Genomic DNA, 16,973 nt, shown 5'->3' on the forward strand with positions numbered 1-16,973 from the left:
ACAAGCTGGTAAGGACCAATATTCTTACTTTTCAATTTTATTTCTAATTCCATTGTTTTTTGCAGTTGATGCATCCCATATTCTGGAGAAGCATGTTGAAAGGCAGCAAGTTTCTCTCTTTTTTGCCCTTCAGTTTCACCTAAAAATTTTCTCCCCCTCCCCCCGAAAGGTAAGAGGTAAGAGCTACTATGACAGCCTGTATGAGGCAGCTTCTAAGAAAAAACAAACATTTCTCAAATCCACCTTATTTCTGACAGGTTTCTAAGTGGCTCCACAGAAATATGATTGACTCCAGAAACAATCACAGAAACATGTTCAGGGTTTCTTTATTTTCTTTTTTTTTTCTTTTTTCTTTTTTATGTTTCATCTTCACAATCTGAATCTGCAAACTGAGGCATAGGTGAGCGTCTACTTGCATGTGGTGGGCAACTCTCATAATAATGTGCAAGATACTCTGGTTACTGTATATATATATATGCAAATACATCTGTCTAACATTTGTTTTAAAAACAAGCTACTTTCCATGGGCAACAATGTCTTTGAGTCATCTCTTCCTTTTCAATGTAGCAACAGCAATTTCGTTGTGTTGGAGCAAATGAGAACCATTTCATCAGTTACTTCCTTCCTTCCTGTTCCACCAGTGGTGCAGGCTTTGAAATGACTTCTTGAAAACATCACTGCACATTGAAATCACAAAATGATTGAACACATAAAACTGCTGAGGGCCATTTGCACCAGCTGGACAGCACACACAGCCCTGCAAAGGGATAATCCCCTTTTGCTGCCCTGTGTCCCCCTTTTCTCCCGTGTCCAGGCCAGATAGAAGCCACACCAATCTATTTCAGGCTGCAGCCTGCCCTTGGGTGCTGCCCTGACCACCGGGCTTGGCCTCCACTCGTAATGCAGGGCCTGAGGAAGGGCAGTGGGGCTGGGAATGTCATTGCTATCTGAAAGGAGCCCTTGACCCCAAAGGATTCATGGCAGAGAGCACGACCTTCTTCTCAGCCCTCACTCCCAGGATGTTACAGCTGCTGACCAGCATCAACCCCACAGACACCTCAGCGGGCATCAAAGCCATCTAAACCAGGGGGTGGCTCCAATCTCCGGGCCTAAACCCACTTTGGGGTTTAAAGAGCAATTAGCAAAGCCGCATTAAGCCGCTGCTCTGGGGCCACACAGTGGGTAAGTGCTGCCGGCCCTAAGGAGGCCGGGCAGAGAGGTGGGAACGAAAGAGCAGCGGAACTGGCGGGCGGCGCTTCGGGAAGCCGCGGGGAGGCCCACGCCGGGTCCCGGCTTCTGGAGAATGGCGCCGCTGCGGGTGCTGGAGCTTTACAGTGGCATCGGGGGGATGCATCAGGCCTTGAAAGGTACCGGCGAGCGCCCGCTGTCAGCGCATCCCTCGGTGCTGCCTGGCGCCGCAGCTCTGTCGTGCGTCCCCGCCTCCTCGGCGCCATCTTTTCGGTGGGATCCCACCCCCCGAAGCGAGGCTTTGGAGGGCGCCGTCTGCTCGATGCGGGGGTTAAGGCCCGTCTCGGCCCTCAACCTCTTCCGTAGCCCAGCGTGTCGCCTCTGCCCCGCTGTCTCGCACAAGCACACTGTGGAAGAAAGCTGTAGGGCGGGAGGCTGGCCTAGGACCCGGAGGCACAACCTACTGCAGGGACAGGGAAGTAACCTGATGGCAGTGGGGTTCGTGTTGTCTCACAGGCCTGCTGCCGGGGCTGTGTGGAGGCCAGTTGTAAGGGAGATGTGTTAACTGGGTTTTGGGTAATGATATGTTTGTGCTAGGGGTCTGTGGCTGTAAACTGAGCAGTGCCCAAAAGCATTCGTAGCCTGCTGTGTGGCTTAGGTATTCAGGTGCATACTGCGACGGAAATCAGGGATCCAGCTGCTCCTGGGGAAGGGTGTGGTTTTGTGTTCATTAGTAGATGCTCTGTCTGAACACTGGCACATTCCTCCTGCAGATAGGATTAGCGTTATGAAGATGTACAGGATGGTAATCAAATTAGCCAGGGTATCCTGTAGACATGCACATGGACCTGTTTTTCATGATATTTAGTTAAGTAAACAGCTGATACGTGATCCAGTGTGAGTCTGGCCATATGAGGTTGGTATAACATTCTGTAAATTGGGAAACTGAATATGGAGTTTGAACTGGTATAGAGAGTTCATGCTAGACTGTGTGGCCAGGTGAGTGTTTGATCTGGTACAAGGAACCCTGGAGCTCAGTTTTCTGAACTGTTAAAAGCATGGCTTGGGTAACCTTCAGCAAGTCCTGTAGCCTCTCTGTGACCTGGCTGCTTCATATAAAAAATTGAATCAGGGCTATTGATTTCCTTTGTGAAGTAACCTGGGCCTTGCTACTTGGAAGTCCAGGTTTCAACCCACATTTGTATAATTTACGAGAATCACCACAATAATTTTAACTGTAAGTACAATCCTTCGAATACTTCATCCTTCATAAGCATTAGCAGCTGTTCTATTAGACTCTAAAAAAGAGACCATTGGCATAAAACATCAGGTGAGAACTCACCTTGTTTTGTTATTTTTCCCAGGGACCTGTCTAATAATAAAAGGTTATGCTTACAGAGTAGAATCTGTTTATTTACTTAATACATACAATTGGCAGTGAAGCATTTTTTCTACTATCAATTTTTTGCTTGAGTGTGTGTATATGTTTTCTGTATTCATAGTATACAAATATACACAACATACCAAAATAGGTACCAGCACTGTTATTGTAAATAATCCTAATCACCTGGTGTAGGGATGCATTTTCCTTATTCGCAGAGACAGAATATTGAGAGCAAACTTTACCTTTGTGTGCAGCTACAGATTTTGGAGTTTTTGTGGAATGAGAAGAGGGTATTATATCTACTATATATGGCTGTAATGGTAGTACTCTGCTTTTCTAGTAGTCTTGTTTCTGAAGTGATGGGGAACTATCTGTGTTTTATTGGCAATTTCCGTATTTTCATAGAAAGTAGACTGGTTCCAGAACCTTAGCCTACACATTGGTCCTTCACGCAGCTGTTTGTCCTGACCAAAACAGACATGTGTGGGGAGGTATGTGGCAACTCTTCACTGAGTATTATCTAGCTATGTTCCTCACGTTGTAATAGATGTTTGATAATGTGCTGCAATAGTTAGCAAATTGTAATGTCAGATGTGATACCATGTGTATGGCCACTTAAGAAGATGTCATTTGCAACATAACAAATACTTGTAAAGATAGGAATATTGAGAATGCAGCCTTAGAAGATTATTAGATACTGTAAACTTGTATCTAAAAGTTACATTGATTGAGAGATGTTCCAGTGTATAGTTAACTGTGCACATGAAGGCTTGAGATCATGTATCACCTTTTGTGCAGTTTATAGGGTGAGGGAATTAACCAGAACCCTTGTATTATTTCCTGAAACGGTAAATTTATTTCCAAGCTTACTGTTTCTGAACTTGCTGAACACAACTGCATCAGCATTATTGTATGTTCTAATTTCTGTTCTTCAGGGCTTACTTTTGACTGAAGAAATTACAATAGATGTGAATAGTGAGACTAATATTCTTCTGTAGTAGCACCAGCCAAAGCAGATGAAGAGACGGTGTATAAGAAGAGGCAAGTTGTTATTTGTGTAAATGACCCTAGATAGTACTAAATGGTTAAATACCAATTAAAATTTGCAAAGTGGATAGATAACAATGCTATTTACATTACAGTTAGTATAACTTCTTTTCAAATCTGGGTGTTTATTTTTCTGGGAAGCCTATAAGAACTCAGCCCATAGGCATTGTCTTGTCTTGGAAAAAATTCAAAACCATACACTTCTAGATAAAAATCTTGGTTTGGGTGTTGTTGACACTAATAATTAGGCCATTTGAATAAAAAGGATTCCATGCAGTTTGCACCAAGTTAAGCATTTAATGACAAGTCTTCATACAAAACTGGTTTTGATAAATTGTATTGCATTCAGTAATGCCAGTCTAGTCAGGCATTTTGATCCTTTCTGCTGTTTTCACTTTTTTAAGTCTTATAAAAATCTGGATTCAGTTTTCTTACACAGTTTCTAAAGGGACAAAGTGAAGTCACGGGAGTTTAAGTGTTTGCTTTTGTGTGGAAATAGGACAGAAAAAAAGTCAATGTTCCTCTGTAACTAGTTTAATAATAGGGTTTATTACATGTTTTTGGCCTGTATGTGGATGTGAAACCATGCTGTTTGGAAATGTCTAAAAAAAAAAAAGGTTTCTTTTATATCATTTAGCAAATGGCAGATTGTTTGGCATCTTCCATTTAAATTAAGTATGGAAATATTAGAAGGCTTTTTTTTGTTTGTTTGTTTTCCCCGTATAAGTAGGAAGCTTGAAAGAAAAACTTCTATTTTGCCAGTGCTTTCATAAAGCAGGTACATGAGAGATGAAGGTTATGTATAATACTTTGTTTTCCTGGTATGCTTTCTAGTGAATCTATATAGCCAAGAAAAATAGGAACATGTAGAAAAGCGAGAGCATAGAATACTTAAGTGGAAGCATCCCAGGAAAGCTACTTGTTCTACAAAAGGCATTCTGCAGCTTTGGCAAGTTCTGTCTCAGTTTTGGTTCCTGGCTGTGTCATATAGCCAGTTTTGTGGCCAGTTGTATTTAACAGTTCTAGTCCAACCTTCTACTTTTCTGTGAAATTGGCAGTGTTTTCTATTGGCAAATGGGTGTTTTTGAGGAAATCTGGCACTGTATTTTCTACCTGGAAGCCCTTTTTGGCTGTGATCTTTCCTAAACTTAATTTAGGACAGCATGTGTACTTACACTTGCAGAATGGGGATGTTCATTGTTTTGGCAGCTGTCATTACAGTAGAATGCATTTGGCACCAAGTAGTATGCAATTGGTTTTAGAGATTGACCTTGCCTGCAGTAGGAAATAATTCAATTTTAATAAATTCATGGAAGCTTTTACTCTAAGTACTTCTTCAGTAACAGTACATAGAAGTTACTAATACATAGTTGAATCAGGCACTGTTTGACAGGAAAAAGAAAGCTGTTCTTGATTTAGGTTTCAGTTCAGAAGTGAAGAAGACAAATCTTGGGCATTGTCTAGCTCTGTGTTGATATTTGAGTTGTAGATAATTCAAGATATGCAGAATTTTGAATTCTAGGTATGTAAAAAGATATAATTTAGAAAGTTGAGCTTGGTTAAGATCAGAAGTCAGCTGATCTGTTCGTATTCACACTCTTGAAAGATTGAAGCAGATGGGAGTGCATTTCTTCCTTCTTCCCACGCTGTGCCCTAAAGTTTGTGAGAATATAAAGGTTGAAGTTTAGATCATATATGTCTAAACATACAATACTTTATATATGTGTGAATGTATTCTTTATACATCAAGTGCAGAGTTTCTGCAATGAAGTATAGTGGTTTAGTTTTAGAAAGCTTATGGCTACAAATTCATTTCCTTAGCAACTTTCCGTGAAACAAACAGCCTGCTCTACCTCATTCCCAACCAAAACAAACTTAAACTGGCTTATTAATTTAGGCAGTGTTCCCATGAAAAATGGGTTCCAGGTCTTTGCCGCAAGCATTTGTAATCTGCCAGGTCACTGAAAAATGTCTCTGTGCATGAAAGGACCTCTTTTAGAAAATACTGTAATTTTGCAGCATTGAACTTGGTGGCATTTTTTCTCTGCAGTTGTTGTGTTTTGATTTTACAGAGTAAGAATTTGAGTCTCTTGTACTCTGTCATTGTGTTTATTGATTTTATTTCATTATCTCTGTGGATTGCACAGCATAATAAACTGGTGTTTGAAATTACACAGAGCATAGCTATCTTAGGAGGAGAGGCAAAAGAGACAAAACTGTCAAGCAGCCTTGGGATTTGGCACAATGCGAAACAAAGATATGCCTGTTTTGAGCAGGTTTTTACACCTAAACTCATTTTGCTGTAGTTGTTCTCTAAAATACAGACACCTTTAATACAGGATGGTGCCGCTTGTGTTGACATGTAAGTTTATGTCATTTATATAGCTGACTATGAACAAATCCTATACAAATAGAGCAGTGAAAAAAGTCATTAAGTATCCTGCAGGAAGCAACTATCAGTGATAGTTGTGTTTGCTGTAGCCATGGGCAGTTCAGCCTAATCATTTCATCTTAGAGCTGACAACTCAGAAATAAAATCTTTGCTCTGTTTTAAAAGGAAATAGGACTAACAAATCATGTGACTAATCTTCCCTTTTCCATCTGTTTCCATATACCTGATAGAAAAGATTCTGGCTCTGATTTTCCAATATGCTGAAATCTGCCAGGCTGTGCCCTTGGTTTAACACTGTGTTTCATGTGCTCTGTTGACATTGACAATTCTATTACAAAAGTACAATGGTGAATATAAACAGATCTATGTTAATTTTAAGGTCTGCCAGAAACACATAGTAAAGGAATTGATTCTGAAGTGGAAAAAGACAGGTACTGTAATGTGAGAAATTTTATTTTTGGGATCTAAAGATGAAACCCGTAGGGTTTGGTTTTTTTCCAAATCGGAAAGCTAATGGATGTATCCTGTTTTCCTTTGTTTCAAATGCCACACCTTACAATCATTACAGCATCATCCCTTTCACTTGAGTGACTGCTACATAGCTAAAATGGCTCATAAGCATTGTGTGTGCAATGAAATAGAGAATTGGGACCCAAAGTTTGCTGCCTTTTTAGGCAACTTGAATAACAGTAAAAGAGTTTCTTCTGTGTGAATCCTAGTGGTTTTAAGCCTCGAGTGGAGAATCATACTTCGTTAATAGGAGGTACAAATTTGAGTTCACCTGCTTTCAGCCAAGAGAGGTTACTACAATTTAGTCTGCCTAAAAATAAGTCCTAACACCTCCCTCAGTAACTTCCCCATCATGTCTGTAGCTTCCATCTGAGCTACAACATCTCATCCAGAAATGTGGTCTTGGTGGTGTTGAGGAATATTGTAAAGCAAGTATCCCAGCAGCTACTTAGTTTCACTTAGAAAAATGTGTGTTAGTTTTTCCTTAGTCTGCATAATATTGTTTAACTTAATTAAACACAGTTAATGTAGTGCGGAGTTTTAATTCTCTTAAGTGGCTTTGTTTTGAAAAATTGACATAGTTTTTCTGAGGAAAAAAAAAAGTCTCCAGAGCTGTGTCTGTTTCTTCTGCTGTGTATTTTGGGGGATTGGTTTAACCTCACTAAGTCAGCAATTCAGGGGCATTTTCATATTTATTAGCTGCTTTTGTGCCTTTTGTCAGTGGAGATAGTTAAATATAGTCTTGATTCTGTTGGTTTTTAGTCTTTTTTTAATGATACATTCCTACAGTCATTTTCAAGTGATAGAGATAATTGCTTTAGCAAAATCAAATATCACAGCTTGACATCAAAGTTATGTACATTTCAGGAGGAGCAGTTCTTTTAAAATGTTTCATTTTAACATTGTTTGAAATTTACACAAGCTTTTCTTTGTTAGGTTGGATGTGTGAGATCTGCTTGTCTGCTCGAGCTCCTTCATGCGTTTCTAGGGTATTTCCGCACAAATAAGCTTAATCAGCTGTTAGAGGGAGTCTGTTCTGTGACAGGAACTCCCAAGTGAGCCACAGTTTTTGAGTGAAAAGCTTTGGAAAAGTTATCAGATCTTTGAATTGGGAAGAGAGGATGTTGGATGGAATAGTTCAGGAAAAGTTCCCGTGCCTTTTACATGCTGGTTAACATCTGTGGTTTAGACTGAGCATTGTATTGCAAGGGATTTAATAAATGGCTATTAGCTACATACTTGCTTTCAGTAAGTCCAGGCATTGAGGCCTGTGAAATCCCTTGATGCAAATCCCCAGTACTTCTTTCTTTTGTTGTTCGTATGCAGGGAGAGATTGGATTGATGTTAGTAAAAAGGATGAGCATCAGAATCTTGAGTTGCGAGAAAAAGTACAGTGCCTGCCTTTCCAATTGTCATTTTTAAACCACGTATTATTTTGCATAATTTGAGTTTCTTTCTTTTTATTTTTGGAATGCCTGGAACATGTAGTAGGGATCAACTTCTTAGGAACTGAAAGAATAAATGAGAAAAGCAGTCTCTTAAACAGTAGTTTTGAAGTTTGTTCCTATTAGGTGCTACAACTTTGTTTTAGGAAGATAAGGGTGTTGGTTCTTGAATATGCTTGTAAATTGAGACAGTCAGCCTGCTAAGGGATGTTCTCTTCACGCTAGGTGTCAGTGTTAATATACCTGTTCTGTAATCTCAGGTGTCATTCTTGTCCTCATGGATATACCTGTGTTTAATACTTCAGTTACACTTAATGGTCAAAAAGTCAAGACAGTAACTGCAAATAATGATTTGTATGTTGATCCTATTGAGTAGCTGGTCATCTGTAGGTCTTTTTCTTGTGAAATTCCTATTCTTTTTGTCCTCTATTACATCAAGTAAGCTCAGGAGAACCAGGCTGGTCTTTGTTAAAATGTGTGCTACAATCTTACCAATAACAGTTTTCTTTTATCTTGGTTTGAATAAGATGGCCTTGAAAATCTGAAAGGTAGTAGATGGGTGATAACCACATCATTGAAAATTAAATCCACTAGTGACATCACAGTTGTTTTTTCATCCTCTCAAACTGTAAATAATCAGCTGAATAGCAGCAATTTATAAGACGTCGCATGAGTTCCTTTGTTAATGTGTTACTTGAGCATGTTGTGAGACTTCTCAAAGGCATATGGCTATTTGCCTTGTTTCTTTTGGTTTTCAAATGTAATTTATAAATTGCCTGAATTTCATCTGTGGCTTTTTAATGTGACCATAATCTAAATTTCCTGGTGGTTGAAACTGGTCTTGTATATCAGGAAGTACAGTCACTGTTTTCTGCTTGTGGCTATAACAGTGAACACAGCCGATCTTCCTGGATAAAAAGCCTCAGTGAAGGTATCGTCACACTATTTATTACTGCTAACCACATGATAAAGCAGTGGATTAAATACTGTTCTTTTTATGTCTTTGGCTTCTGCAGGAACTATTGTTCTGTTACTCTATAAATTAACCTTTACTTGTTTACATTCTTTTTAGTGTATTTTTATTTCAGGATTTTATCTGTCAGTAGATTTGTTACACTGTGTTCTCTTCTTTTCAGTTGTGCCTCTAAGTGTCCAGACGTACTTCCTTTGATACCTAGAGATACATTCAAGGCGTTTGGTGTTTTGACTACCTTGAACTCAAAGGAGGCAGCAGTTGTGTTCAAGGCCTGAGATTTTACTTGAACATAAGCACAGTTGATTTCAGGCAACTTCTTAAAGTTGTATTGTAAGAGTAGATATACTTCAAACATATTTATTGATGCCATTTTTTTTTCACAGTGAGAAGTAGAATACTGCTGAAATAACACATTTAGTTTCTATACGTTGTCAGTGGCTGGAGAGCTTCAGTCTGTGGCAGGGAGGCTTGGCAGGCTGACTGTATTCCTATAGCTGAGGATCTTGATGGCCGCAGAGACCAACTGGGTGAAGGAGGGGAAGTTGTAAAGATGCACCCTGTTTGGGGTTTATGTATGGCTGTATCTAGAAATTATAAAGGGCGCAGTTAGCTCCCGTTTTTGGATATATAAGGAAGTATTTGCTGTATGATTAGAAACACAGTGTATTTTTCATATCATTAAAGGCAGCACAGCAGAGTTTGGCCATGTAACTTCCCTTTTATTTTTGAGCATAGCTGCAATGCAGCTGAACAAACACATTTTTTCAAGAATTGCAAAAAGGGGCTGCAATTTTAAAGTTCTTTTTTTAATTTTAGAAAGCTGTGCATCTGCAGAAGTTGTTGCTGCTGTTGATGTGAACACTCTTGCCAATGAAGTTTACAAGTACAACTTTCCCAGCACGCCATTATGGGCAAAGACAATTGAGGTGAGTGATGAATGTACTTTTTACTCTAGTCTGGCATTTGTCATAGTAAGTTCTCATCCTTGTTCTTATCAGTAATAAGAGAAACATAAATATTTAGTTTATGTTGTTATGAATATATCAGTTTTACAATAACTTTGATTTCTTGTGCCATGGTTCTTTGTCAGAGTTGGAGAGATACTCACACTGCAGTCTTTTCCTGAAAGTCTTGACTGCTGTATTAAGGAGGTGTATGTGAATATCAAGAGGAATGTCTATCACCAATACAGGAATGACAAAAATCATACTTTTAGATTAAAAGAAAATATTTTCATGTATTTTGAAAGAATTTAATAAAATTACTTGGAGGCATGGCTTTGTTTTGTAGTTATAGTTCAGCTCAGTAAAACACAAGAAAATATACTGGATGGGACAGTCTTGAAATTTTTTGTAGGCTCAATAGATCAAATGTTTTAGGAGTTGTCTCTTGTCCAAATTATTTGAAGAAGACTGTAGGTAAAATTGGACTCTGTTTTAATAGTTGAGGAGCGAGTTAGGCATGGTGTTTTTCCCTGGGTTTAGTTAGAAATTATTTTATGCTTCTTGATCTTCTTTGAATTTTACAACATGACAAAGATATGTAAGACACCAGCTTATGTAATACCTAAATAGGTGGCTAAAGGTTAAATGCTTATTCAGCACTCAGTAGTAACACTCTGAATGACAGTTTAGTTTTATATGGGGAAAGAAGAATGCTTGACCACGTCTTCTTACAGTAGATAAGCGCAAATTAGAGTCAGTAAGATCTTTAGATTTATTTGAAAAAAAACAAAAAAAGGCAGCTTTTTTTCTCTACTTTGTGGGCAGTTATGTTACATTTGCTATATAGATACACCTCAAAATACATAAGGCAGTGATTTCTCTGTCCAGCTCATAGTTATTTGGTCATTATCCTTCTGTCCTTGGCCCCTTAATATGTTGCCCTTCTAGTGCTCGTTAAAATTTAGTTGAGAGAAACTTCTAACTGTGTAATTAATTCATGCCACAGGCCTTTCTTCTCTGAACAGACACTCTTTTTAAGAGTAGAGCTTTCAGCCATGTAGTATCTTTGAGGGGTTTTTACTGCATAAAAACTAGAATGCAGTAAACTTTACAGGATACATGGGTAGTGAGCTCCTAATAGTTAAAACCCCACAATTTGGACCTATAAAAATGATGATGTTTAACACTTGAGATTCTTTCCTGTTCAGATATTTTGTCTTTTGAGAAGATGTAACTTTATTTTTTTTTACCTGTTTTGAATATATTAATACTGGTTTTGAGGTACAACGGCTTCATATATGAAAAATGATACTTTATTTGGAGGAGGGATGGGGAGACATAACGAGTCAGTAGCTCAGTGTGATCTACTGCAAGAGTCACTACACGCCTTTTCTGAAAGAATGGGTATATAAAAACCTCAAGTTTGCATATAGATGCTAACTAACACCCTTAGTGGTTTTGGTTCATTTTCAAAGCAATTAATGCATATTTGCATTGTATGATTTGCCAAGGTAGAAAATATTTGTATTATTAGGTCAAATGGGAGATGAGGTAGTTTTTTGCTGATGAACTATATAATGGGAGTAAGAGGAATAGTTTCTTCTGAAAGATGACTTGAGAGTTTCATGTGGTTTACAGCACTCAACATTCTTCTATTTTTTTTTCCTTATTCAGGGCATAACACTGAAAGAATTTGACAGATTATGTTTTGATATGATTTTGATGAGTCCTCCGTGTCAGCCATTTACAAGGTAGTTACAGCGCACTAAAGTGCAGTTACTCCAGTATGTACTGTTAAAGGAGAAATATTTTCAAGAGTGACACTATTTGTGGTTCATCTGGGTATCTTTTTCTTGCTAAGCAAAAACGTTGCACCTCTGTTCACCGAGATGTTTACTGAAGTGGGAGAAATGCAGAAATGTGAATCTTAATTATCGATCACAATTCTTGTAATCTGTTTTTATTTATACTTTGAAAAGTGCACATGCGCAAAAATAGTTTATTCTGAGGAATATTCCTATTTTAGCCAAGACTAGGAGGGTAATAATGTCCTTAAAATGATTTTGTGGCTAATGTAGAGAAATATTTTCCTGATTAAGAACTGAACTTACTGAGAGGTTATTTGTCAGATTGGTTTCAAATTCATATCATTTGACAGCAGTGACCAGTGGAGGTAAGATTCAAGTAACTGTACTCATGAAAAGAAGTATCTTTGTGAAAAAGTCTGTGTATGGTGATGAAACTGCTTGTGTAAGAAAGTGCATTTTATTGAGTGCTTTGATATTGAGAAGAAATCTCTCCAAAGTAGTGCTCATCTGTAAAAATGTATTTTTGCAAACCTATGATGTATATAGGAATAATTTTCTTCTTTAAAAAAAAACCAACAACAATACTGTGAAAAGAAAAATGTATGTCTGTCTAATTTAAAGACATGCTGAAGCTCTTCTACCAAGGCTTTCTTTTTTTCAAGAGCTAATGCAGGTATAAGTTAGGGAACACAGTCCTGGAATCATTCTATTATGTCATAATTTTTATAACCTACAGGAGCTGTCCAGATTGATGTTACAAAATTGTTTACAAGGTTGCTCACAAGGGGCTCAGTCCTGCAAAGTAGTGAGCACTGAGGCTTTAAATCATAGAAGTCATTTAGTATATTCAATGTAAAATAGTGGGGTGTTCCCAGGAACCCAGTGGAGTTCTTTTGTTCTTTCAGAGTGAAGTGTGTTCAAAGGGTTTGCTGGACAAGACCAGAATGCTGAACATTTTGCAGATTTGGGAGTGGGTTTCCTTACTAAATACTTCAATTTTAACCTCCCTATGAGCTAAGGAACTCCAGGGACAGACCTTTCATTACTCAGAGCATTCCTTGGACACTGCCTCTGCGAGCAGCTCCTCTATGTGTGTACATGATGCTTTTGCAGAGTCTGTTTTTGAAACTGAAAGCAAAATGTGTCAGCATTCTATAGAAAAAGGCAAGTCGAGTGTCAGTCTGCTCTGAGTAATACACAGATGTTTCTTGATTCTTTCTTAGAATTGGCCTGCAAGGTGATATATCCGATCCACGGACAAAGAGCTTTCTCTATATCCTTGATATTCTCCCAAGGTATGAATTAACTTCTGCCTCAGTTCTTAAGACCTTTGTAGTAACTAAGTATGTCTTTCATATTTCAGTGAGACAAGTCTGCTATAACATTTTACAAGGGTACAGCTAGTATTGTGTTGTATTACTTGTTTGTTTTCACATGAACATATAATATTTGCATTTTACTATTGCCATTATTATCACATTGGTTACTATATATGTTTTCATTTGTCTGGTTTGCTTTTTACTGTGTTTCTGTTTAAACTGTGGCTGTATCATAAATTAAGAAAGTGAGTTATTTTCCTTTCAACATCAAACTTGCGCTGACTTTATGTAGAGGCAGGAGTAGGTAGTATAGTAGTTTGCTGATGGGCATTGTGGAAAAATGAAAATTATTTGAAATACCAAGTTAAGGCTTTAATTCAATATTTAGTCACCTATTCACTAGGTAGCATTTGAAAATTTGTTTAAATATGTTATTGACGTCACAATCTTCTGTCCCCTTGTTTTCTTTCTTCAATTGTATTATGTCTTTTTGGTGCTACTTTTAGATATCTTAGGTCAGATTATCTATTTTTGGTTATAGTACAGTCCCTTGTTTTGAAAGTAATACTAAGGAATTCAAATAGCCCTGCGTTGCTTGAACAGTGCCCTTGTCTTTCTATTGATCTGTCATTTTTTCCCAGTTAAATCACAGTTCCTAATAGCCATAATTATTTGTATTACTTATGCCTTGTAATGCTTGTAGTCCTTTTTGGGAAGAATTACAAAGCACTGTAAGAATCTTTCCTGGGGAAGTGGAGCAAGCAGTTACTCAGGGAGATTTATCCAGCAGAAATCTCTGCCTCTGGATTGAGATGTTCATTGGGTACCAATTAGCATAAGCCTGGGAATTTCTGTCAGTTACAGTCCAGCAGACACTTACCATTCCTGCAGTCCCCTGTCTGCTGGAGCCTGGGACAGCTGTTCTCTAGATAAACACTGGGGTCTCATTGGTTAATCTTGCTCTCAGAATTGAAGGAGGAGAAAAGGAGGTTTGGTTGCCTGTCTCTTTGTTTGGGGCTTTCTTGGTTGGGTTTGTTTTGTTGGGGTTTTTTTTGGTTGGTTTTGGGGTTTGGGTTGGTTTTTTTTTTTGTTTGTTTTGGTTTTGAGAGCTTTCTGCACTGAAGGAAACCCTTACCAATAACATCCTTTCTTTCAAACTGCTGTTAACCCTGGGGGGAAATGGTCTTCATCCTTCTTCCAGAAGAAACTTTTTTGCAGCCATCAGATGGGACTACCTTTTTGCCCTTGTAATCTGCAAATGTACAGCACAGACACAGAAGGGCTGAGTGGCTTGGCTGGGATCACCTAAGAAATCCTTGGCAGAGAACACAAAGCAGAACACAGTATGGATTCTGCAGCCTTGCAAGTTAGACAATAAATAGGTAAAAGGAAAGGTTATTACTATTACTCCCTGGCCTCTGGCAGAGGCACAAAAATTGGGAGGTAACGTGGGCATCTAAAAGTTGTGAAGGATATCTTTTTTGGAACAGGGAATGTAAGTCGGTCTTCCAGACTGAACTTTCAAAATGAAAAATTAAAACCAGCAGATAGTGTGTAGGTTAATAATTTATATCTTTCTCATAATAATATAGTATATAATATAATAGTATGGAATAATATTACCTTCCTGACCCTTAAGGGGATCCTGACCTCAGTATTCCTTTCTGGTAAACTGAGACACAGTTAAGAGGCTGGGGACATTGCTGTTGTGCGTGAATGTGGAAATGTAGCTTCCTGGTTGCTGTGGGCTTGGCTGGATAAAGGTCAGAAGCTTTTCTTTCTCAAAACCAAAGCTTTAGACACTGTAGGACATACGTTTTCCATCATGATGATGCAAAAGAGCTGGGCTTGGCTGTGGCACTTTATCTCAATGCCTCACGAGACCCTGTGATGTCCCTTATCTCCCTTGGGCAGGTTGCTTGAACGTCTGTAATACGTTCAAGATGGTGGCTTCTGCAGGGTTTCTCAGTTCCAATAGATATATGTTTTAACAAGATAGTGTTTGTGTAATTTTTGGATATGACATGTTTGCCAGACATTGAGTATGTAGTATTTTAGTCCAAAAAGGGGAAAATTTTAATATAGGAATTACTACTTTGCAGTCTAAATTGGTACAACATGAGTTATTAATTTATGGAAGCTATACGATTTCTCATCCTTGGTTATTGCAGCCATTTCTAATGAAATGTCACAGAAATGAGGCTCACAGATAACCTGGGAAGACAAATATTAGAGATCTGGAAAGGACAGTTTCAAGATCTGGAAAGACCTGTGAAATCCTTGGAGTACCCAGCCAGCAAGCAGAGTCTGACCCAGATGGTCTGGATACTGTCTGTTTTTTGTGTCCAAGCCATAACCCAGGAAATCTAATGCTAAAAAAGTTCTGCTTTTACAGGAACATTTGTAGTGTTAATACCTGCCAAGTACTTAAAACACTCTTTGTATAGTGATTACTTGTCTTGTGACCTGCTGATCCTGCATGAGTTCTTGCATTTGAGGCTATGTTCTGGATTCATTAATTTAATAATAAGGTTTAAAGTAGGTGACAGTAATGTGTGGGTAAGCATACCAGTGGATATGTTCTCCATTCCTCTGCAGGGAATTTGGCTGCTGCTGCTTATTTTCAGTTTAGGGGTTTTGTTTTTTGTTTTGTTTTTTTTTTTCAGCATTGTTTTGAGTATTTTTAAATTTGATGTAGTATCTTGTACGTTTCCCAGTTTCTTGTGAAGCACTTTATGTCCTTAATTCATTTGAATGTCTGTGATTAGTGGCAGTTAAGAACACACTAAAACAAATTCTGCTGTGATTTGTACCAGTGGAAGTCCAAAGTCACTTTCTGGTGGCATTTGTATTCTGTTTTTATGTGCTGTTTTCAGATCCCAGTGTGTGGCAGACATACTATGTCTACGTTAGCTTTATTAGAGAATTGATCGGTGTCAAGGAATGTTCCCAGAGACTTATATCATCTGTGCTTCTAAACTGTTGGAATGGTCACTGGTACAGTTTGGGCATGTTCCTTTCTCCAGAGATTTAATACACTGGTTTTGGAATGAGCCTATTTCCACTGCACTGATCTTGTTAAACCTCAGATGTCTTCTTTCCCTTCCCCCATCAAAATGAGAAAGTTAAGTGTAGAAAACAGAATATCTGCAGTTTGAGCTGTAAGCACATTGTATTTTTTTAAAGCAGTTAGATGAATACTGGTTCTGATGTGTTGTCACTAAAGCTGATGTGACATTTTGACATTGGTTTTGGGTTTAAGCACTTTAAAACAAAAGTTTTCTGTTCCATGGCTAAACACCGCAAACAGTTATCTTTCCTATTACAAACTCAATCTGTTGAGTAATAAGATTATACTTTACGAAATGAACAGTGGTAAGCATTTTCAGAAGTACATGCATGGGGTACTGGAGGGTACAGCAGTCCATCTGAACATAAGTGGGTTTTGTTGGGTTTTGTAATCACCGGCAGTCCGTGTTTTTTGTTCAGTTGGGAATTATTTCAGCTAGGCAACCTTGAAAGTTGAGATACTTTAAAGATGCTAAACTTTAGCAGCTAGCATGATGTGGAAATACTTTGATCTTTCTTGTAGCTAAACAAATCTGTGAATGAATATAATGTAGTTTACATCTTGTTACTCTGCTTTGTGATTTTTTTTTTTTTTTTTTTTTTTTTCCTGTGTAGACTTCAGAAGCTTCCAAAATACATACTTTTAGAAAACGTTAAAGGATTTGAATCCTCTTCTGCAAGGTAAAGTCTAATTTATGCAGGTTTTAGTTTTTAATAAAGGACATTTTTCTTTAGAAGGGGAAGGTGTGATTTCTATATCCTAGACTTTAAGTTAACAGCGTAAGGTGAGATAGGACAGATAGCAGCTGTATCGTTTTAGTTTAGGAGTTAAGATCTTAGATTGTGAAAGGAATTTGATAAATAACTATTTATTTCTTTAAGCAGATAAAA

The 16,973-nt window shown here is 38.1% G+C and overlaps 1 protein-coding gene across 3 annotated transcripts in view; it reads left to right on the top strand.

Moving 5' to 3' along the window:
• Nucleotides 1–1,249: 1,249 nt before the first annotated feature.
• The window catches only part of TRDMT1 (tRNA aspartic acid methyltransferase 1), a 30,100-nt gene continuing 14,376 nt past the window's right edge, over nucleotides 1,250–16,973 (top strand). For all 3 annotated transcript variants that reach the window (XR_009746058.1, XR_009746057.1, XM_061468356.1), the window contains exons 1-5: nucleotides 1,250–1,367; nucleotides 9,759–9,868; nucleotides 11,561–11,637; nucleotides 12,918–12,989; nucleotides 16,698–16,763. Coding sequence is in view for 1 of the 3 variants with exons in the window: in XM_061468356.1 (XP_061324340.1) it covers nucleotides 1,304–1,367; nucleotides 9,759–9,868; nucleotides 11,561–11,637; nucleotides 12,918–12,989; nucleotides 16,698–16,763 (389 nt within the window). In the remaining 2 variants the exon portion in view is untranslated. The remainder of the gene's footprint in view (nucleotides 1,368–9,758; nucleotides 9,869–11,560; nucleotides 11,638–12,917; nucleotides 12,990–16,697; nucleotides 16,764–16,973) is intronic.

This window comes from Pezoporus flaviventris, unplaced genomic scaffold (genome assembly GCF_033815535.1).
Source record: "Pezoporus flaviventris isolate CSIRO_AGI_PZ_B2104156 unplaced genomic scaffold, CSIRO_AGI_Pfla_v1 ptg000047l, whole genome shotgun sequence".
NCBI classification, from domain to species: domain Eukaryota; kingdom Metazoa; phylum Chordata; class Aves; order Psittaciformes; family Psittacidae; genus Pezoporus; species Pezoporus flaviventris.